Here is a 21,455-nt window from a genome sequence, read left to right on the forward strand (position 1 = left end):
ACAGAGCTCCCTTCCAGCCAGCCAGGAAGGGTAGAGGAGAACAGGCCACAGGCAGCCTCCTCTGGTCCGATGAGCTGGGTAGGGTCTCGAGGCTTTGGTTTGTTAGCAGACCAAAAAAGAGGGGAAATCTTTACTTCATGAAGTTGTGAGAATGAAAGAAAATCTAGGAACCACTAAGAACAAATGATTCCTGGCAAGCAGTCAGTGCCCGCCAGGTGGTAGTTTACAAGGTATGCGCCTGGAGAGCCTTGTCACCAGGGAGCCACCTCAGTATGGAGCAGGGGCCCTCGCCTTTCATCCGCCAGAGACCTCGAGACACCCCTCTTTTACAAATGATGAAACTGAGGCCCACGGAGAGTGAATGACTCTCACAGAGGGTAGGTGACTAGCTCAGGGTCATCAGCTAGTGAGTGATGGAAGCTGAAGTTTAAACCCAGGCCTTGACCCCAAAATCCATCTTGTGCTCCCACCTAGCATTTGGGTAACTGTTCCCTGGTTTGAAACACTTGGTTCCGTGGGCTGCAAGTTTCTCTTGGTTCCCGGGGTTGATTTTGTGGATGGAGAGCCAGTCTGTAGGGAAGCTGGGCCACTGGTTACCGCACGTGCCTGTGAGTGTAGAGGTGCAATGAGGGTGGCTCCCCGAGTGCTTGGGTCGGGAGAGGGTGGGGGTGCGCCTTGTGGGTGGTGGGAGGGCTTCTCAGTAACCCAGCCTCTGCAGCCCCACAGAGCACCTTCTCTGGGTCACCTGAGGTTTCACACTGCTCACCTCAAGTCCGGTGGTTTGTTTCCAGGTATAGTCCGCTAAGAGCGTAGCTGAGCCAGAAAATCTCTTTTCTGGGGGAAAACAAGTGGTAGGAATTTTTCTGAGCAGCAGAAGGACCTTCACACTCCAAACCTAGAGTGTCCCACAGGGTCTATCCCCCGAGTGAGGAGCAGGCCAGGCCGTCACTCACACGTTCCCACACTTTACTGCAGGAAAGCAGATTTTTTTGCTGGACTCAGCAAAAAGGGGGCTGGTCTGTCCCTTCGCCAGTGAGGGGTTGGTCCCAGTCTGCAGGCATGCGGTGAATGGGTTTCATTCCTCAGAGGGGGTTGCCCTCCAGCAGCCAACACTGTGTAAGCACAACCCCTGGTGATCAGCCCAGAACCGCCCTGCCCCGGGCATCCAGGCGTTTCTGACATGGGACTTTTCCTGGACAGACTGTTCCCAGCACCACTGCAGCCTGGTTACCCACAGCTGTGACCCCTTCTCTCTCTGCTCCTGGATTCTGGCTCCTGCCACGAGCTGGTGGACCATCCGTACTCTCTTCTGGGTCTCTCTGCCTCCAGCCCCTGGCCTCTCATTGGGTCTTCTCTGTCCCCTGCCCCAGTGTGGGTTTTGGTGCCTTCTGGGTGCATAACAGACACTTCTGCACTCCGCATGTTCTCATTCAGCAGTGGGTGGATGCAGGGGCGTGGAGATGAACTGGGGTTGCTCAGCCTGGAGAGTGATGGAGTCAGGGGAGTCAGACATTAGTTACAGCACATAGGAGCAGACAGAGGGTGCTCTGGCAGCCAGAAGAGGAAGGGACTTGGTGCAGGAGGGGACACCCGTGAGGACCCAGGGAGAACAGGGCAGGGGTGTTCACGGCATACTCGGAATTGTGAGTCATTTGGTGTGGCTGCCCTTATGGGGCATAGAAAGGCAGGGAAGCTGGAGAGGTAGCCTGGGTCTGGCCAGGATTACTGAGGAGTTTGGATTTCTTCCTAAAGACCCCAGGAAGCATTGGAGGACCCCCACAGCAGAGACAGATGGAGCTGGTGCAGGCCCAGGTCCCCGAGCAGAGGAGGAAGAGCAGCCTGCTGGAATCTGTTTGTCCAGCCTCAGTTACACAGGGCTTCCTTGGTGGCTCAGATGGTAAAGAGCCTGCCTGCAGTGCAGGAGACCCAGGTTCGGTCCTTGGGTCGGGAAGATCCCCTGGAGAAGGGAATAGCAACCCACTCCAGTCGTCTTGCCTAGAGAATTCCATGGACAGAGGAGCCTGGGGAGCTATATATATAGTCCATGGGATCGCCAAAGGTCGTGCATGACTGAGTGACTAACACTTTCACTTTTCAGTTACACAAAGTAGCTGAGGTGGGGGTCTTCTGATGGAGTTCCTGTATCCTTCCTGACTAGAACAGTGCCCCACCATCTTGCAGTGGGTGCAGAGACCCCCTTTGAAGAAGATGCACTATAGAAAGCCGCCACCAGGTGGCAGACCTTGAGATTGCTCAGAGACCTCATTTCCACCCCGCCCCCGCCCCCTTTCCTTAGGAAGAGTTTACGGAACTCCTGTTCACACCAGGCTGGCTCCGCCCCACAAGTATGAGATTCCAAATTCTTCTTCTGTGAGCTTTGTACCCACAAGAAATACTTCTGAACCTGTGAATCTGGACAACAGATTCCTCCAGGGTCTTGGGAGCTGTTCCAACAGGGTGTAATTTCTCTGTCTCCAGAGAGTAAATTCCAAACATGGTGACCCTTCACCTCTAAGCACTTCAGCATCTGTAAGCTAAGAACAGGGGCATTCTCCTATGTAACCACAGGGCAGTTTTCAAATTCAAGAAATTTAACATTGTATCATCTGATATACAGTCTATATTCAGAGTCTGCTAATTGTTCAAAATATAACTTCTTCCCCTCAGGATCACCTGTCTCATTTATTTGTCCTGTCTTTAATATCCTTCAAGTGAGACCAGTTCTTCAGCCTTTGTTAACTACCTGACATTGATGTTTTTGATGCATATAGGCCTGTTGTTGAATGTTCCCTCAGTTTTAGTTTGACTCCTGATCAGCTTCAGGTTATGCATTTTTGGAAAAAAAAAAATTAACATCAGTAAGATTGCTTCATATCAGGAGTAACATGATGTCAGATTGTTCTGTTATTAGTGATATAACTTTGATCATGTGGTTAAGGTTGCAGTTTGCTTTTTTTTAAATTGTATATTTACACATAGTGAGTTTCACGGGTCTTCTAACAATTCCGTCGTTTTGACAAACGCACACACCTAGCCTTACGTCCTTTGGTAGCAGTTTTACAGCCCAGGATGTGTGCTCTGTCCCCTCCCACAGTCCTCTGCGAGAGAGCTTGGACCAGAGGCACCAGGTCTCAGTTCCAGACTCCTTACTGCCCCCCAGCTGGATTATGATGAAGGACCTCATCATCCTGGGAAGGAAATGGCAACCCCCTCCAGTCTTCTTGCCTGGGAAATCCCCTGGACAGAGGAGCCTGGTGGGCTACAGTCCACAGGGTCACCAAAGAGTCAGACATGACTTAGCGACTAAACAGCAGCAGCATCATTCTGGACAGTCCCTTACTGGGCACTGAATTGATAATTGCCAGCTAGTGCTCCGGCCTCTGCTCCCCCATGAACCAGTGAACAGAACAAGAGGATGAGATGCTGTGTGCCTCTGCCTAAAAGAACCGGCCCTCCCCTTGACCCACAAAACAACTGTACCCTGCCCTCCACTGCAGGCTCGTACCTGGTACTGCCCAGCACCCCTCTGCCTCCTCAGGAGCTCAGCCAGCCCCCAGGCTTCCTCTCCTCCCCACATTCAGTTGAACATGTCACTCAGGCTACCCATCAGACCACCCACACCCACACCTACCCCCACCCAGCCTGGAGTATCAGACCAGCAGACAGATAGCAAGTTCAAGGTCTCTTAAGCCTTCAGTCTGGTGATCTTCCTTCTTCTGCTCCCCACCCCCGCTCCAAGTCAGTGCCTGACTATTCCTTTCTCCTTGGGCAGCAAGAGAAATCCAAAGCTGCTGTGTTTAAGCTAAGAAAAGCACAATTTATCATATGTTTGTAATATGCCAGTAAGTACTCTTGCTAACCCTTTTACGTGGGTCATCTCACTGAATCCTTAGACCAGCCTTGTAAGGTGGATCCTGTACTCTGGGTTTTGCATATACAGAATAAGTATCTCATCCAAGATCTCATCATTAAGTAATGGTGCTGGGCTTGCTCTGACTCCAAGCATCCCAGCTAGTATGGGTTATATAGGTCAAGGTGGTGATCCCTTTAGCTCGAGAGTGACTGGACCAAGCGGACGTCAGCTGAGGCTTGCTGCAGAAAGCACCCTAAGCTTTCCACCACCATCCCCAACCCCCACCCGCAAGCGCTGTAGTACAGATGTTTCTGTCTGTGCTGTGGCACGGAAACGACTGAGACGCATTGCTTTGACCACATTGTTCTGCCACCTGAGCGTCCTGTGGACAGAGACCCTTTTCTTCCTCCCTCCTGGGGTCTGGTGTGGGTGTGGCCACACAGACCCTTGATACATGTGTGGCAAATAGGGCTGAGGCCAGAGATGGGTGGGAGCACTTATGCTCACTTCCAGGTGCCAGGTGGGCTGGACAGAGGGGCAGGGTCCCTGCCTTCAGTAGACACTGCCAGAGATAAAGCCCAGAAGACAGAGGCCTGTACAGCTCAGGATCTTTTTATTTGTTTTGTTTTGACAGAGCCAGGAAACATGGCGGTGGGGATAGGGACAGCTTGAATCCTGACACTTACTGGCTCAACGTGACCCTGCAGTGTAGACAAGTTCTTCGGCTCCTAGCAGGCATTAGAAGCTGCTGACAGATCGTGGCCACCAGCTGTGGTGTCATCACACACATGCACACACACAGGTAGCTTACTGGGCTGGGGTCTGCTGTTTGCTCCTTGCAGGGACCACCTGTGCATTCCACCTGCACTGGTTTGGTCTGCAGGGTCACCCACCTCTCCAGGAGCCCCCAGGGTGGCAGCAAGAAGCCTACTAGGAGGCTGAGTGCAGAACTGCACATGTGGGCAAGCCCCGTGCTGCCCCTCGTGTTTGTGGCTCTGTGCGTGTGTGAGTGGCCATCGCCGGGGACTGCATCTGCGCACCTGCATGGAGACCAGTGGGGGTACTTCTGGGCCTCTCCTTGCCTCGGCCAGGCTTCAGTTGCTTTGTAGTTGGGTAGAGCTGAAGAAAGACTGAGCTGGGAAGATCTCAGTACCCTCTCTCTTTGCAGCCCACTTCCTTGGGGGATTGGTGGTATGCCCACCGTGTTGAACCACGGTCTGCCATAGGGTGCCCTGCCTGGCACTGCCCTGCCCAGCTGTCTTGTACGGTGGCACACTGCAGCCTTGGACTGGGCATCATGGGCCTTAGAACCTCAGGTGGTGCTGATGGCCCAGCCTTCCTTGCCTTCTGGGAGAGCTGAGCTCACATCTCCCAGCAGCTTTGGGACAGGATGACCTTAATGGCAAATGAGCAGGGTGAGGTGGGCATCGCCTCCTCTGGGTATGCTGTGATGCGAGCACAGAGCTGATGCCCACAGCTTGCTCCCCAGGTCAGGCAAAGGGAACCCCCCACTTGAGGGTCGAGCAGCACAGCCTGCAGGCGGCGGGCACGCCTGCCCCTCACCCTCTTTTTTGCCTCACAGAGCTGTCTGCTGAATCCGGGTTCTGGGGGAACTGGTGCTGGCCTGGGAGGATAGCCCTGGAAGAGTGGACAGACTTAAAGCTCCAGAGACTTCCAAATCAGGCCTGCTGGGTTCTGGCAAGCTGAGCCATGGGCCCAGGAGACACCAGGCAGACAGCTCCTTCTTAGCCAGGCAGGGCCAGGGCCTGTCACTGCAGCCTGAGGACCAATGTCTCTGGAGAGGCCTGGGCCCAGGTCCTTCTGAAACCAGGGTGCCTGGAGCTTCCACATCACACTCTCACTGTGAGGCCAGGATCCCTCGAAGCAGGCTCCCCGTGGGCGCATCGGTGGGCTATATGCAGGTGTGTCTGTGGAGGGGACACAGCAGGATGATTTGGGGGCAGGAGACAGGAGGGTCTGTCCCCAGGGGGGGTTGTCTTTGCTCATCCCACCGGCGGGCCCACCACAGCTTCCGATTGCCTAGACCTGCCCCCTCACGCTGCATCCATTGCCTCCGTGGCTCATGTGGTGTGAAGGAACGTTCAGGAAGCGAAGCAGCCTTGCTGCCACTTCCCCTGCCAGCATCTTTTCCCTCTCCCTGCCCGTCTGCTCTCATCCTTCTGTCTGCCTACATCTTGGAGCAGTTCCCATGCCATTTGCTTGAGTTGAATCCCTAGTGGGGTGGGTGGGGTCAGGCGGAGCCCACTCACTGTCTGTGCTGCAGCTGCTCCTGGCAAACTGTTGTCTAGACCATGCCTGTGCGTGGGCGCCTAGGCAGCATCTACACGTACGATGACGCCATAGTGGTGCTCTCCAAGGATCCAGGAGGAGGGAGGGTGCTTAGTGCTCCAGGGAAGCCAGAGAACAGGGCCGGAATGTACTGAAATCAACTCATCTACCAGGACAGGGCAGCTGACCCCATAGGAGCCATCAGCTACTGCAGGGAAGGTGCCCAGCCGCCCATAGAGCATCTCCTGGGCCCGGCAGTGGGGGTAATGGTTTTATGTACTTTTTTTCCTAGTTCTGAGGGAGTTTTAGTCTAATGGTAGGGGAAAGACATTAAGTATATGAGCACACAGATAAATACATAATCACAAAATATGGAAAGTGCTTTGTGTGAAAACTACAGGATACCAAGTGAGTGTGTGACCCGTTGGTGTTGCACATGTCAAGGCGGCTTCTCTGAGGAAGTGATACTCAAATTGAGAAAGACGCACAGAAATTATCCAGGCAAAGGGTAGGAGCGGTGTTCTAGACACATTACTGCCGAGCTTTTTAGGATTTTTCTAGAAGCAGTTGTGCTCTCCCCCTGCTCTTGTGTGAGTGACTGAGTCCACTACCAGCATGACCCTTGTCGGCAGGAGTCGTAGCTGAGCCTGACCATGGCTTCTGCTCTGTTTGGGGCTATTAGAGCCTACAGAGCTACCTGATCCTCATCACTCTCAGTGAAATCATGCGTCTTCTCCTCAGTGGCACAGCTTTGGAAATGAATTAGGGGCTGGATGGGAGGCAAATCTGGTAGATTGGACTAGAAGAGCATTGGGCCGTCTCTCCTTCCCAGTTCACTGCATGGAGTCAGTCTCCTGGGGTTTAGAATAAGGGCCGGGACGGCAGCATGTGAAGAGATGTAAGCTAACTAGTGAAGACGCACCTGTTCTCAGAGGACGGGCTGCTGCTGCTGCTGCTAAGTTGCTTCATTCGTGTCCGACTCTGTGCAACCCCAGAGACGGCAGCCCACCAGGCTCCCCTGTCCCTAGGATTCTCCAGGCAAGAACACTGGAGTGGGTTGCCATTTCCTTCTGCAGTGCATGAAAGTGAAAAGTGAAAGTGAAGTCGCTCAGTCGTGTCCAACTCTTAGCGACCCCATGGACTGCAGCCCACCAGGCTCCTCTGTCCATGGGATTTTCCAGGCAAGAGTACTGGAGTGGGGTGCCATTGCCTTCCCCGCAGAGTAGGGGCACCTTCTACGAATAACAGCAAAAACAAACTTAAGGAAAAGAAAGATTGATTGCATAGACATTTAATCTTTTTTAATTACAAAAAGTTAAAAGATTAAGGAAAAACTACATCCTATGGCAGTTATAGCCTTAATGTATAGAGTTCCTAAAAAATCACCAAGACTAATATACACAAAGCAGTAAAAAAAAAAAAAAAATAGGAAAAGAATACGAACTGGAAATTCGTAAAAGAAATTCTGCATATAACCAGGAAGTATGTAAAACAAGTCCAACTTCATGAATAATTAAGGAATTACAAATTTAAACAATGATATGCTTTTTAATATTCATGAGATTGGCGGCTTTTTAAAATATGGAAATGCCCCTTCCTGATGCAGGTTCTGGGAGTTGCTTCCCCACACCACCGAAGGTCTGTATATGGCCACAGTCTCCCTGAGAGCAGCCTGGCAGTGTTTGTCACACTCTTTAAAAATACGTGCCCCATTTGACCGTTTCTTGGAGTTTATCCTGAGGGAGGCGGGTATGCCAAGATGTTATAACTGCTAATAAAAAATACAAAAAGTGGAGAGAATCTCAAAGTCCATGAATAGGTATGTGGTCTGATAAATCATGACATATTCTTACCAAGGAGACTCTTTCCAATGGTGCTACAGAAGAACACAGGGATGCTACAGAAGACGGAGGGATGTTAATAAGATTTTTTTTATGACTTTATGAGATACATTATACCTACCATAAATGTACCCTCATCATACTGATATGTTTTAGGTGGGAGACAAGAAATGCTTATAAATGGTGTCACAGTGGTCTAAATTTCCGTAATTAGAACTGTAAGCATACACACGCACACACAGAGGAAAGTCTGCTTGAATATTAACAACGATTATATCTTGGTGGTAATATTATGGGTATTTTCTAGTGTTTCTACAGGAAACATCAGTTACTTTTTTAAAAAGAAAAAATTATAGAAGCTTAGGCTGAGTGTTCCCAAGCCGTCCGTGTAAGAGTAAAGGCTGCACTCCTAACGTGGCCTTCACCCTTAGATCTGGCCTCTGCTGCCCTCTCTGGGCCCTCTACCGCCACTCCCTGCCTCATGCCATGTACTCCAGCAACACAGGCTGCTTGGAGTATGTTGCTTCCGTGCCATTTCTTACCATGTACGTTTGCACACCCGAGCCCCTGCACCTGCTCTGGGCCCAAAGCCTCAGGGCTGGGCAGGCGGCCTTTCCTGGTCATCCCTGGGACCGTCTGCCCTCCTGTGTGGAACTCCACTGTGTACACCTCTCTCTGCCCCACCTCCAGGACACTGTCTTCACGAGAGGTGAACTGCAGAGAGCTAGAAGGAGCAACTCCTTTTTGTTTTTTTAGATCCAAGTCGAGGTTAATGTCTTCCAGGATCTGGTTCCCGTGTCCCCTTTCCTTTTAGGGGAAAGGGGTATTTGAGGGGAAGGCCTGGTTGCTCAGATGGTGAAGAATCCACCTGCAATGCAGCATACCCAGATTCAATCCCTGGGTCAGGAAGATCCCCTGGAGAAGGGAATAGCAACCCACTCCAGTACTCTTGCCTGAAGAATTCCACGGACAGATGAACCTGGAGGGCTGCAGTCCATGAGATGGCAGAGAGTCAGATGTGACTGAGCGACTAACACTCACTTTTTTCACCTCACTTCGAAAGCAGTCGCTCCAGGGCCAGCTCTCTGTCTCAAGAAAGCCCAGTTGGCATCCGCACAGAAGTCAGTGTCCTTCTGTCTGCATCTGACTGGTCCCTTTGAGGTGGGCCAGCTGCCCACCTCTGTAGCCAGGACCTCCACGTGGAGTGCCTAATTAATCTGCAGTAAAGGAGCCATGGTTCTTTGTTACCAAGAACCTTCCATGCTCCTCCGGGAGAGGCAGGAGGTGGCAGCAGCCACAGAAACAGCAGCAGCCACTGTGTGACACACCCCCAAGTCAGAGCCTCGCAGGCTGGGTTAGCGTAAGGAAGCTCGCTGATTTGCTCAGTGAGAAGGCTCTTTTCTGTCTCGTCTAGAGCTGAGAATGAAGCGGAGAGCATCAGACAGAGGAGCTGGGGAAACGTCGGCCAGGGCGAAGGCTCTAGGAAGTGGGATTTCTGGAAATAATGCCAAGAGAGCTGGACCATTCATCCTGGGTAAGCCTCTGATGGCTAGGTGAGTGGGGGGCCGGGGCGGCACCGTCTGACCTGCGGACACAGCGCAGCGCTGCACCCACCCCAGTGCGGGGCCCTGACCAACCCTCTGTTGGAGTCTGTTTATGAGAGTGGAAGGTCGCTCTGCACCAAGAGCTGTTGTTGCAGTTGTAGCTCACCAACCTTAGAGTCAGCTGAGAGCTGGACGGTCTTCCCCAAGACAGTCCTATGCGTGCCCCCAGGATGTTGCCCTCAGGAAGCAAACAAGCTGTCTTAGAACCCAAAGTCCATCTTCCAAGGCGCTTCTCTGACCGTTCATAGAGGGCACAATAATTTTGCAAAACATTTGGTACAGCTGCAAACTTCTTATAAAATTGGCACCAAAATCCTGTAGAACCGGATGTTCCCAGTGGTCTGGAAGAGCAGCAGGGCCTTTCTGCATGATATTCGAGGCCCAGCAGCTCCAGACTGCATGCGTAGGGTTGCAGGTAGGGTGGGTCCTGAGGACCCTGACTCTCCCAGCAGCCAGAGATTGGGTGTGAATTTTGCTTTGGCACAGCATCTTGAACTTATGAGTACAGGATAGTTCCAGCTCCAGTCACTCGGCAAATAGTACATGGAGCCTGCTACGTTCAATAGGACATGCAGCCTGCTACGTTCTGGTCCTGTGCTGTTTATCAGGGATGTAGCAGTGATTAAGACAGACAAGTTACTGGGGAGCTTCCTGGAGGTCCAGTGCTTGGGACTCTGTGCTTCCACTGCAGGGGGCATGGGTTCAATCCCTGGTCAGGAAACTAAGATCTTGCATCCCACATGCCTCCAGGCACAGCAAAAAAATGAATTGGGCGGGACAGTTGGTTGGAGACACACTCTGAAGCTAAAACTAAAGACCGTAAAGTTAAAAAAAAAAAAGACAAGTTCCTGCCCTCACGGAACTTAACATTCTAGTTAGAAAAAGAAACAGTAAACAACACTGAGATCACCTCAGGAGCCGGGGGAGGAGCCTGGCCCTGAAGGCAGCAAACAGGATGACGTGAGACTGAGGGCCAGAGAGACTGGAGACCAGAAGGCTCTGTATGCGGAAGGGACGTCGGCTCTGACAGCCGAGGGTAAGAAGGAGCAGCCATGTGAAAAGCAGAGGGAAAGCATTCCAGACAGAAGGAACAGCAAGTGCAAAGGCCCAGAGACGGGGAAGGGCTTAACCTCAGGAATTAAAGAGTCCAGCAGAACTGGAGTGGTGAGGAGGGGTCGGGGAAACATGATCCATTGAAAGCTGGACAGGAACCAAACCATACAAGACCTCGGAGGCCAAAAGGTTTCGATTGCATATTGAAAGCAGTGGAGCGCTGTTCAGGTCTTTCAGCAGTGCAGTGACGTGGTGACATTACCTGATTTATGCTCTGAAAGCTCAGGGTGCTATCACAGACCAGTGAGCAATGTACTTCTCCAGAAGTACAGAAGTTCCCAAAAGCTGATATACGGCCGCATCAGACTGCCCAGGGAGCCTGTTCAAGGGATAGTTTCCTGGCTCACCTGGAGCTGGTGATTCAGAGGGCCCAGGTTGTAGCTGGGATCTGCTTTTAACCCATGCTCCTCGGAGATTCTAGCACACACCTGGTGCTGAGAGAGTATAAAAACCAGATGTGCTCAGATGGAGGCACACTCAGTGCTCCACTTTGGGAGGCGTGACCATTTTCTCAGTGGGTGTGAGCCCTGGTGTCCTCCAGGAGAAAAGATCTAGCCAGAAGCCCACGTGGTGGCATGATGGCTCGGTGCCATGGTGGACAGGGCGCCTGAGAAGTAAAGCCAGCGGCTTGTCTGTGCCACAGGTCCCCGTCTGGGCAACTCACCTGTGCCAAGCATCGTGCAGTGCTTGGCGAGGAAGGATGGCACGGATGACTTCTATCAGCTGAAGGTAAGTGAGGCACAGGGCGTGGGGGCCGGGGACCCCAGGGCCCTGTGCTGGCCCGGCTCCTCCGCCCTCCCCTGTGAGCAAGAGCAGCACCACTTCTTCCCGGGGGCCCCGTGTGAACATCACGTTGCCTTCACGTCAGGAAAAACCATTTCGCTTCATCCACACACATGTGGGTGGATGTGCCGGGGTGGCATGGGAGGACCTGAACCCCTGCTTCTCCTGTTCTAGTCACTCTGCTTGGAAAAGTAAAGGTTGTGGGGTTTTGCTTTTGTGTGTGTGCCTTCCTAAGATCCTCACCCTTGAGGAGAGGGGCGACCAAGGAATTGAAAGCCAAGAGGAGAGGCAAGGCAAGATGCTGCTGCACACCGAGTACTCCCTACTCTCCCTCCTCCACACGCAGGACGGGGTGGTTCACCACCATGGGCTCTTCCAGGTAAGTGGCACCTCTCCCGCCCCCACCCCGGCTGGCCCTGCTGGGGCCACGTCGCACGAGCTCTTCCAGCCTCCCTGCATGCAGAGCAGCAGGACTTCCTGGCCGGCGGCCTGGAGGTCTGGTCACAGCGCTCCTGCCGTGGTGGTGGCCGCCTAGCGGGAATGCACCCGGCTTGCAGGCTTTCTTTGAAGAGCCGCTTTTCCGAGAAAAGAGGAAAGCAGGAAGTTATTTAAAGACAAGGGCTCTTTCTAGCTATGTGGTCAGGAATCGGCCAGGCCAGGGTGGGAGGGAGGGCGATGAGGAAGGCGGGGCGGGGAATTGTGGATCTCCGTGATTGCTTTTGGTCCCAGTCCTGCTGCCTGCCTGGACATTTCAGCATCTGCAGCAAGGATCCCTGGGCCCCGTTCTCAATGTCCCAGGTCCCTTAGGAAAAGTACTGATTAGCAACTGGTACCCTGAAAAGAGCCTTCCCCGGTGCAGAATTGAAATTCCATCTCCAAAAATGAAATGAAGAACCAGCACTCTGAATGCTGGGGGAGTGGGTCCTGTTGACGGCCCCCGCGGAGCTTCTGCAGCGCCTTCAGCCCAGACACGCTGGCCAGGCCCACGCATGCTTGATGGGCTTGGTGTCAGGGAGGGCGCACAGGTTTTGAAGCAGGCAGTTCTGAATTCAGGTGATGTGACCTCGGGCAAGTCACTTCCCAAGCCTCAGACCCCTCATCTGAGAGCCGTGATGACAGTGCCCACCTTCTATGGTGCTGGGAGGGTGAAGGAGAGGGTAGAGAGCCCTGAGCTGCCCAGTTACACACATGCTCGTCACTGCTGTTGTTTCAGGCAATAAAAGCTCCTTGTTGGCTTGACTTCTTGAGGTAAAATAAGTGGAAAATGCCTCCCACCCCCACACATAGACCTCACCAAGGTCTTCATTCTTAGATGTGCACTGAAAGGCACCTCTGAAACCTTGTGTCCCTTAAACATGAAATCAGATCGGGGGTGATGATGATTTCTTAGTATTTCATCTCTGGGAGCTTCCAGAGCTTGGCCTTGGTGTCTGTCAGTTTGGATAAGAGACCCTGAGTGGTGAGAAGCCTCTCTAGAGTCCTCTGTGTTCCAGACACTGCGCTGGGCCTCTGGGGAAGGCAGAGTGAAGGGTGTGATCTGCCCTGGGAGGGGAATGTGGAGTTCCGTCCCCGGGAGCTTCCCAGCCTGCTGTGCTGGCATGGAGGCCTCCTCGAGCTGCTGGATAAGAGTCCTCCTGTTGCGCCATGTTTCCTCTCCCTTGGCATAGCTTTTTAGCAAGGAAGATACATCCAGAACTACCACCCTTAGGGTTGGCAGCAGTGTCAGCTTACCAAGCCCTGGTTCATCAATACCCAGCCCAAGTGCTTACTACATACTTGGCATGGTTGTGTTTTCTCTCTACACCCCTGTGAGATAGAAGTTGCCAGGCCCCCTTTACAGATGAGGAACTAAGAACTTGGAGAGGTTAGCCGAACTTCTCCAGGTCCTGCAGCTAGGACAAGGTGGAGCCAGAGCCTGAAACCAGCCATCAGGGCAAAGCCGTTATATGGCCCAGGAGTCCTGCATCCACGCGAAAGCAGTTGCCTTGAACACACGGAACTCTTAGCTCCCACCATCGTGGACATCGGAAGGAAGTTTGCTTGGTCATTGCTGGACTCCCTGGGAGAGCTAAGGGGATGGGGTCCCTGGGGCCCTGAGGGTGCTGCCTACACATGGCGCTCAGAGGGCTGCCAGCACACTGGGCTCTAAGTGCCAAGCCCTGACCCATACGCTTTGCAGTAGGACCGGAGCCTGAAATCTGACCCGCGCTGCTTCAGCCTGGGCCCTGGCTGGGCCTGGCACTGACGCAGAAGCGGGGCCGTGGGGTCCTTGCCACCCAGATGTCAGGCCCCCACCGCTCACACACATGCAGGCTTGTTCCAGGCTCCAGTAGAGCCCCAGGCCCCTGGCCCTGGCCCTGCTGGGCCCACGGCCAAGCCGCGGTCTGCGCCCTTCCTCCCAGGACCGCACCTGTGAAGTGGTTGAGGATGCCGAATCCAACCGAATGGTTAAGAAGATGAAGAAGCGCATCTGCCTCGTCCTTGACTGCCTCTGCGCGCACGACTTCAGCGACAAGACGGCCGACCTGATCAACCTGCAGCATTACGTCATCAAGGAGAAGAGGCTCAGTGAGCGGGAGACCGTGGTCATCTTCTACGACGTGGTGCGCGTGGTGGAGGCCCTGCACCAGGTGAGGCCCCACCCCGCGGCTCCCTCCTCTGCCGCGGAAAGCCATCCTCGGCTGCCACTGACCGCAGCAGCTCTGTGCCGCCCTCGCCCAGTGTGCTCTGCAGCTGGGACGTCCAGAAGGAAAGCGGCTGGATACCACACCTGAGGACACAGTGCCGCAGGCCTCAGCCCACGATCCTGGGGCGGTGCGGGCAGCCCAGCAGAGTCCAGCACAGTTATGTCCATCAGTTGAGAGGCTAGGGGTGAGATACCCACTGGGGGCAGCCACAGCCTATCTCTGAGCCTTTCTTAGGGTTGGGGGTGTCAGGAACCCCGAGGTTAGGAGAGCCTGGGCCGCCTCCAGACACACAGCTTCTGTGGGCTGAGCCTGCGATACTCAGTCATCAGAACTGTGAGAATTCACCTCTGACCCCAGATCTAGGCAGATGCTTAGGATTTGGTGGTGGGGGGCGGTTGCTTTTGGCTTTTTTTATGGGATGTCTGATGGAGGCAGAGAGAGGAATGGTTTTCTCCGTTGGCGGCTGCGTTAGTGGAAGAAAGAACTGGAGTAAACACCTTAGACGGGGCCGAGACGGCCTGGGCTCACGTGCTGCCCAGTTCATGCGTGTGGTTAACGAGGCCTTAGAATGGTCCTCGTCTGTCCCTGGCTTGCAAATCGAGTCCCAACCTAAAGAGGCGTGTCTTCCTCCACACGTGGAGGGCCCGCCCCTCACAGGCCGGGCGCACTCAGGCTCGGATCATCACAGTGCAAACCGCACGCCTGTTGCTTTTCCAGAAGAACGTCGTGCACAGAGACCTGAAGCTGGGGAACATGGTGCTCAGTAAGAGGTGAGCATCGCTTTGCTTCCATGATGGAGCCTCCGGCTTGGGGCAGGCCACACACTGTGTCTGCCCAGAGCCCTGCGTCCCCACGGGGAGCCTGACTCCGCCCAGCCCACCTCCCCCAGGAGCCCGGGCCCGGGGATGGGATGCCTGCTTCTGTCCTCTGCCGCAGGGTAATATGGTGGTTGCTCAGAAGGAGAGCCTTGGGAAGGTCTTTTTCAGTGGTCTCCCTAGTCCATTCATTTGTCATGCCCAGTGGGTGCCCAGTAAATGACTATTAAAAACAGACCAACGGGTGACGGAACGACAGATGAGCAAAGCAAGGCTTTGTCACTGGACAGGTTCCCAGGAAACAGACTCTGAGATGTGTGTGCAGGACGTTTCCTGGGCGCACGCTCGGGGAGGAGGGGGCAAGATTGGGCTGAGGGAGAAGCTGAACTCTGGGCAGTCACGACAGGGCCTCCATCTGGAAAGGCAGGTAGCCCTTCAGACGTTCCGCATCAAGTCAGGGAGCGCATGGCCCTGTACCCCGGCTGCAGCCCGCCACTGAACTGCAGGCTGTGCCCGGGGCATAGCTTAGGGCAGGGCAGCTTCCTTTGGCTGAGAGGACTTCCTGGAAAAGGATGACTTTCCCAGCAGCAGAGAGAGAGCACCTCCCTACTGGAGGGGATCTGGGCGGCTCGCCCCAGCATCCTCGGTGAGCCAGTGGCAGAGGGACATCACATGAGGCCCCGCCCCAGGCTCTCATCCCACTCAGGTAGAGGATCTGGGCCCCTTCCGAGTAACCTGGGGCAGTGGTCCCCCCACCTCTTTGGCACCAAGACCAGGTCGTGGAAGATACTTTTTTCCACAGACAGGCATAGAGGATGACTTTCGTTCCACCCACCACTCACCTGCTGCTTCCTAACAGGTCACGAGCCACCACTGGTCCAGGGGTTGGGAGCCCCTGATCCGGTGCAGTGGTAGATACACCAGCCACGCAGGGGCCCAGGCCTGGCGGGCGGAGCTCACCACCTGCGTGTCACCACGATCCTAGAAAGGCGGTCCCCCGATCTCCCTGAGCCTCTCACCCTCACCTCTCTCAGTCCCGGTGTTAAAATGGGTCAGAGAGCTTACAGATGGCGGGCCACACACCCCTCGTGGCAGAAGTGGTGTGGTGGGGGGATTTGTCCAGAATGTCGTTGCCCATCCCGTAGCGGCCTGGACCCACTATCCCTGTGAAGTGGCCAAAGCCGCAGTGGTCACAGGACAAGGAACTCTGGGGAGGGGCCTGGGGCACCAGACCTGGCAGTGCCAGCCCCAGGCCCTCCGAGCACAGCCTGTCTCCAGCCCCACCCGGCGCTGGCGCAGCAGACAGCCTTCCTGGAGCTCACCGCCTGGTGGGGGCGACCGGGGAGCAGGCGTCACTGTACTGAGGTCAGTGTGCGGAGGACGGAGGGGCCGAGACTCTGGCCGTCTCAGTCAGTTCCTGAAGGACGAGCAGAGGTTTGCCAGCCTGAGAAAACAGTGAAAACCTGGTCCCGGGAGCTGCGCAGGGAGGCGGGAAGGTGGGAGTTCCAGGGCTGAGTGAACCCTTGAGCAGCCGAGAGAGGGTTAGAAACCCAGGAGGGGCGGCCCCGGGGGTCACACCCAGCTCCCCGCACAGCACTGCCGCTTGGTTACCCTCGAGTCCCTGAGAACGCGCCCCTGTGATTATTCACCCGTTCCATTCGTCGTGTATTGAGAAGCTGCTGTGGAACCAGGCACTTTGAGTTTCTGCATCCTCATCTGTGGAAGCAGAGATGATTATGCTTCCCTGCAGACACTGGGCTTCCCAGGTGGGCTAGTGGTAAAGAACCCACCTGCCAGTGCAGGAGACATAAGAGACATGGGTTCGATCCCCTGGGTTGGGAAGATTCCCCTGGAGAAGGGCATGGCAGCCCATTCTGGTATTCTTGTCTGGAGAACCCCATGGACAGAGGAGCCTGGTGGGCTATAATTCAAGGGGTTGCAACGAGTCAGACATGATGGAAGCAACTTTAGCACGCATGCATGCAGATACTGGCTCCAGACATGAGACTACAGGGTTTGGCCCCTCGTAAGCGTGCCTGATGTGAGCCAGCCAGGCTGCAGGCCTGACGTGCTCTCCCTCTGGAGATGAGGCCCACTATGTGGTAAGTGGCCGGCAAGGATGTCCCATGGAGCCCCGGCCCGAGCTAGGTGATGCACGAGGAGAGGCGGTGTTGGAGAGCACAGACCATCCCAGCCCTGGGAGTGCATTGTCTTCATGTTGGGGGACTGGGTCCTGGCCCGCTGAGGGACGCTGGGTGCCATCAAGGGCTTCTGCGGTGCTAATCAGACCAGCATCGCAGGCCTCTTTGTCTCCATTGGTGGTTTAGCTACCGGCTCCCATTTTTCCAGGGCCCCTAGGTTCTGAGAATATAGTCAGAAGGTCCTACCTGTCTTGAGTAATGCCAGCGTTGCTATAGCAGCTCTTTCGTGAGTGTGTGTGCGTATCATGTGCGTGCGTGCGCACCCATCGGTGTGTTTTCTTGGGACTGCAGAGCACCCACACCTCATCAGACCCTGTTCTTGGCAGCACGTTCTCTAATCCGATAATTCCTTTGCTGCATCTTGGGCAGACAGATTCTGGCCGCCTCTCGCTTGAGTCATGGGTGCCAGGAAGGCATGGGAGGTGCTGCGGAGACCTGTGCTGACCGCCCAGCTCCTACTCCCAAGTGTCCACAGGCACACCCCTCCCCGCTTGGGGCCTTGCTGTCATCCTTGAGAGTCAGGGGTGGGCCTGGAAGAGGTCCAGCCCCCTCTGCCTATCAGGCCAGGCCCTAACTCCAGCTGGAGAGGCAGCAGACAAGCTGGAAGTGCCCAGCACATCAGAGCGCTCCCAGGGGAGGAAACAGGAGAAGGGTTTGCAAGGCAACTGCAACAGCAAGCTCCCCGGCTACGGATGAAGGGCAAGGGTTACAGTCCCCTCTTGGGGTTACGTGAGGTTCACCTTGGGTTCTTTCTCCATCCTCCTTTCTTTCCGCGTGGGTGCGTTTGCACATCCAGTTTCCTAGAAAATGAGACACACTGTGGTAGCCCAGAGGCCATAGCTGAAGGGTGACTCACTGAGCAGGCCCTGCTGACCCCGAGCCCCCTCCCTGCACCCCTGCCACCCTCGCCCCTCCTGCCAGGACCAGCCTGGGGGGTCTGGGCTCCCCGGGATCAGTGCTTCGCTGACCAAAGTGATGGTGGCAGAGCAGGGAGCGGGGCCAGGCGTCGGGAGGGCTGGAAGCAGACTGTGCGGTTTCCTGTGGGAGAGGCTCCAGCTCAGCCCTGCCGGCCTGCCCTGCAGATTCTCAGCCGAACTTGCCTCGAGCCCAGCGCGCGGAGGGCTGCCCACAGGGTAGAGCAGAAGGCCAAGGCGGGCAGGTGCGCTCCAGGGCCTGTCGTTGCAGGGTGGCTCCTCTCACTTGCCGCCTCTGCACAGTCTTCCCCCGGGGTCTCCAGGGGTAACCCGTGCCAGCGGTGCCCCTGTCTGAGGATGAAATGTACTCGCAGCTGGCCCTGGTCGTCAGTCACTAGTTGTCAGGCCCTGGATTCAGCGCTTTCCCTGGGATCTTCATCTTGTTAAATCCCAACACAGCCCTGGGAGTTAGGTGCTGATATTTTCCGTTTTACAGATGAGAAAATTTGAGGTTTAGCAAGAAATTAAATAACACGCCCAAGATCACCCAGCCAGGCAGGGGCAGAGCCAAGACTGGAACCCAGGGATCTGACTCCCAAGCCCACCAGGCTATCCCCCGAGTTGTCCTCCTCCCAGTGTCTTGGGCCTCCGGCTGCCGTGGCCAGCTCTGACCATGGAGAAAAGGCAGGGTGTATGCTCTGTGGGGCCCTTGTGGATGAGAGGCCTTAGCAGTCCCGTATTCAGGACAGTGACGAGGGTGGGTCCAAGCGGGAGCAGTTCCACTTCTTGACGTGACCTGCGCCCGAGACCCTTCACCACCCACCGTCTCGGGCTCTTGCCACCCTGGGGGCCACCAGGCTGGTTTCTGTGGCATGTGCCAGGGCAGGCCTGTATGGAGAGCGAGAGTCAGCATTTCCATTTGGAACACCGGGGACAGAGCGGCCTTTGTTCTTGCACCAAGCCCTTGCCAGCAGAACTCCCCGAGAAAGCTGGAGGGCTCTGGGAGCCTCACGCACGAGGCCCGGTGCAGCTTCCCTTCCCACCGTCCTCCCAGGCGTCCTTGACCAGCCTGCTGACGCGGGAGCCAGCACGCGGCCTTGCTTGCCTGGGGGTAGAGAGGCCCCTGCCTCCCCACACCACCACCCCACATCCCCAGGGGTGGCAGACTGCATCCCCTCTGGGCCGCTGACTTTTGTTCTCGTTGTGACTTCCTAGAAAGGATCAGAGCCCAAAGCTCTTCTCACCACAACTCTCAGATGGGGGTCTCTGGTTTTCTAGTCAGTGCAGAGTCTCCAGTACCAGACAAGGGGTGAGTTAGCTTGGATAGAACGGAAGGGAAAGTCAGGGGCTGGGCACCATCCAGGGACCCCGTGGGCACCTGACCAGTATCACTCAGGGTGCAGACTCTGGGGGTCAGACAGACCTGGGTTGGATCCTGCTCCTCTGCTCACTAGCTGTGTGACCCTGGACAAGTCCCTCCGCTTCTCTGGGTGTCCTAACTGCATCCTCTGTGGAGTGGGCAGTGAGAAAGTCTCCATCTTAGGCTGTTGTGAGGCGTGAATGCAAACAGCCCCTGCTGGGCACATAAGCCCAGATAAGGGTCTGCTCTCAGTACGCATTAGTGTTTAGCACGGTCAGTGATAATGTGATAGTACTTAATCCTAAGAGTGATGACTGAAGGAATCAGCCCCCGGGGGACACAGTGGTCCTCAGGGAGGCCTCCAGGACTCTGCCGGACTTCCTCATGGGTGAATGAGGGAGCTGAACTACACCTCCAGTCCCTCCCAACCTAGATACTATGTGGGGTGGTTTGAAGAAATCTCCACAATTGTTCCAGACCCTAAGCTGTAGCCCCAGGACTCGGGAGCACCCTGAAGCTTCCCTGGGCAGAGTGACTTGGGTCCCTACGGGGACAGCTCACCAGATGTCAACCCCGGTGACTGGCCTGTGTCCACACCCCCAGTGGCACTCCCCACGCAGCCCCGGGGAAGACAAGGCAGGCCAGGGGAACAGAAGAGGACGCGGGTGTGGTTCCTCTGCCCCGGGACAAGGTGGGGGGCAGCCGGGGGTACAGACACCGAGGTTTGTTCACTCTCTGCCCACCCCCCCCAGGACGCATCGGATAACCATCACCAACTTCTGCCTCGGGAAGCATCTCGTGAGCGAGGGGGACCTCTTGAAGGACCAGCGGGGGAGCCCTGCCTACATCAGTCCAGACGTGCTCAGCGGTATGTGCGCGGCACCAGCAGCAGCCCCCGGGCGCCTTACCCAGCCAGACTGTATCTGTGCCCCGGGCAAGGTGCTGGGGCTCCAGTGGTGGCCCAAACCAGTACTGCCCATCCAGGTCCAAAACGTGGGGTCTCATGGAGGAAGATGGCAGTCAGCACACTAATTACTCTGAGATTAGTGCTTGGAAGGACAGAAACGTGATTTCTGTGAGTGTGAGGAATCGGCACGCGAAGGCCTTGAGCTGTATCTTGAGAATAATAGGAGCCCACTGGGGAGGGGGTGTGCCTGGGCAGGGGCAGCACCACATATGTGAGGAGTCCCCCGAGACCCCCGAGGTTCCTCTCAGAAAGTTCAAGGGGAGACGCGTGGGGGCCCAGCCACGCCAGGCTCGGCAGAGGCCCTGTTGAGAAACGTCATCCTTGATTTCAAGTCCAAGAGGATGCCTTTGAACAGGTCTTCACAGAGGTTACTGTGATGAGACTTGCATCTCAAAGATACCACTCCCTTTGTCTATTTGTTCATCCGTTTATTCTGCTGGTATTTACTGAGGGCCTGCCATGTACAAGGCTCTGTTCTAGACACTTCGGATACAGCAGTGAACAGACAGACAAACACCCTGCCTCCACGGCTGAGACAGGCAGCAGCGCCCAGAACAAGTCACTTACGTAGCTACCACCTTCTGATCGTACCACTGGTGCCGGAGGCTGGACTGAGCCATGCGACAGGCATCATCTGTCTAAAACCACACAGCTACCCCACGAGGTAGAATTTTTACAGATGAGAAAATTGAGGCTCGGAGAGACCAGACCTCTTGTTCAGTCACAGCTAATAGTTCACCAGAAAACTGAGGCACCTCGCTCCGCCAGGGCTGCCTCTGCCCAAACCCACGCTCCTGTTTCCCCATAGGCTCCTTTCCTTTCTCGCTTGTCCTTTGCCAGACTGAGGTTGCTCTGTCCTGATCGCTCCAGCGGCCCACCCCCGCTGCCATCCCTCCATCGTGACGGTTCCAGGGTTATCTCCGGGGCCTGTTGTCCCCAGCACTCACACGTGCCTCCCTCCTCACACTTGTCACCTGTCTTCCCGGGGAGTAGGCTGCTCTCACTTGCCGCAACCATCTGCAGTCTCC

The 21,455-nt window shown here is 55.3% G+C and overlaps 1 protein-coding gene across 4 annotated transcripts in view; it reads left to right on the forward strand.

The window, feature by feature from the left end:
* The window catches only part of STK40 (serine/threonine kinase 40), a 37,778-nt gene that overhangs the window by 10,297 nt on the left and 6,026 nt on the right, over positions 1 to 21,455 (forward strand). For 2 of the 4 annotated variants that reach the window (XM_019957825.2, XM_019957824.2), the window contains exons 2-8: positions 4,488 to 4,655; positions 9,398 to 9,517; positions 11,344 to 11,429; positions 11,719 to 11,862; positions 13,886 to 14,113; positions 14,888 to 14,940; positions 20,213 to 20,328. In XM_019957825.2, coding sequence (XP_019813384.2) covers positions 9,406 to 9,517; positions 11,344 to 11,429; positions 11,719 to 11,862; positions 13,886 to 14,113; positions 14,888 to 14,940; positions 20,213 to 20,328 — 739 coding nt within the window. In that variant the 5' untranslated portion in view covers positions 4,488 to 4,655; positions 9,398 to 9,405. The remainder of the gene's footprint in view (positions 1 to 4,487; positions 4,656 to 9,397; positions 9,518 to 11,343; positions 11,430 to 11,718; positions 11,863 to 13,885; positions 14,114 to 14,887; positions 14,941 to 20,212; positions 20,329 to 21,455) is intronic. The other 2 variants (XM_019957827.2, XM_019957826.2) reach the window with 1 other exon arrangement.

This window comes from Bos indicus, chromosome 3 (assembly GCF_029378745.1).
Source record: "Bos indicus isolate NIAB-ARS_2022 breed Sahiwal x Tharparkar chromosome 3, NIAB-ARS_B.indTharparkar_mat_pri_1.0, whole genome shotgun sequence".
In the NCBI taxonomy this organism is placed as follows: domain Eukaryota; kingdom Metazoa; phylum Chordata; class Mammalia; order Artiodactyla; family Bovidae; genus Bos; species Bos indicus.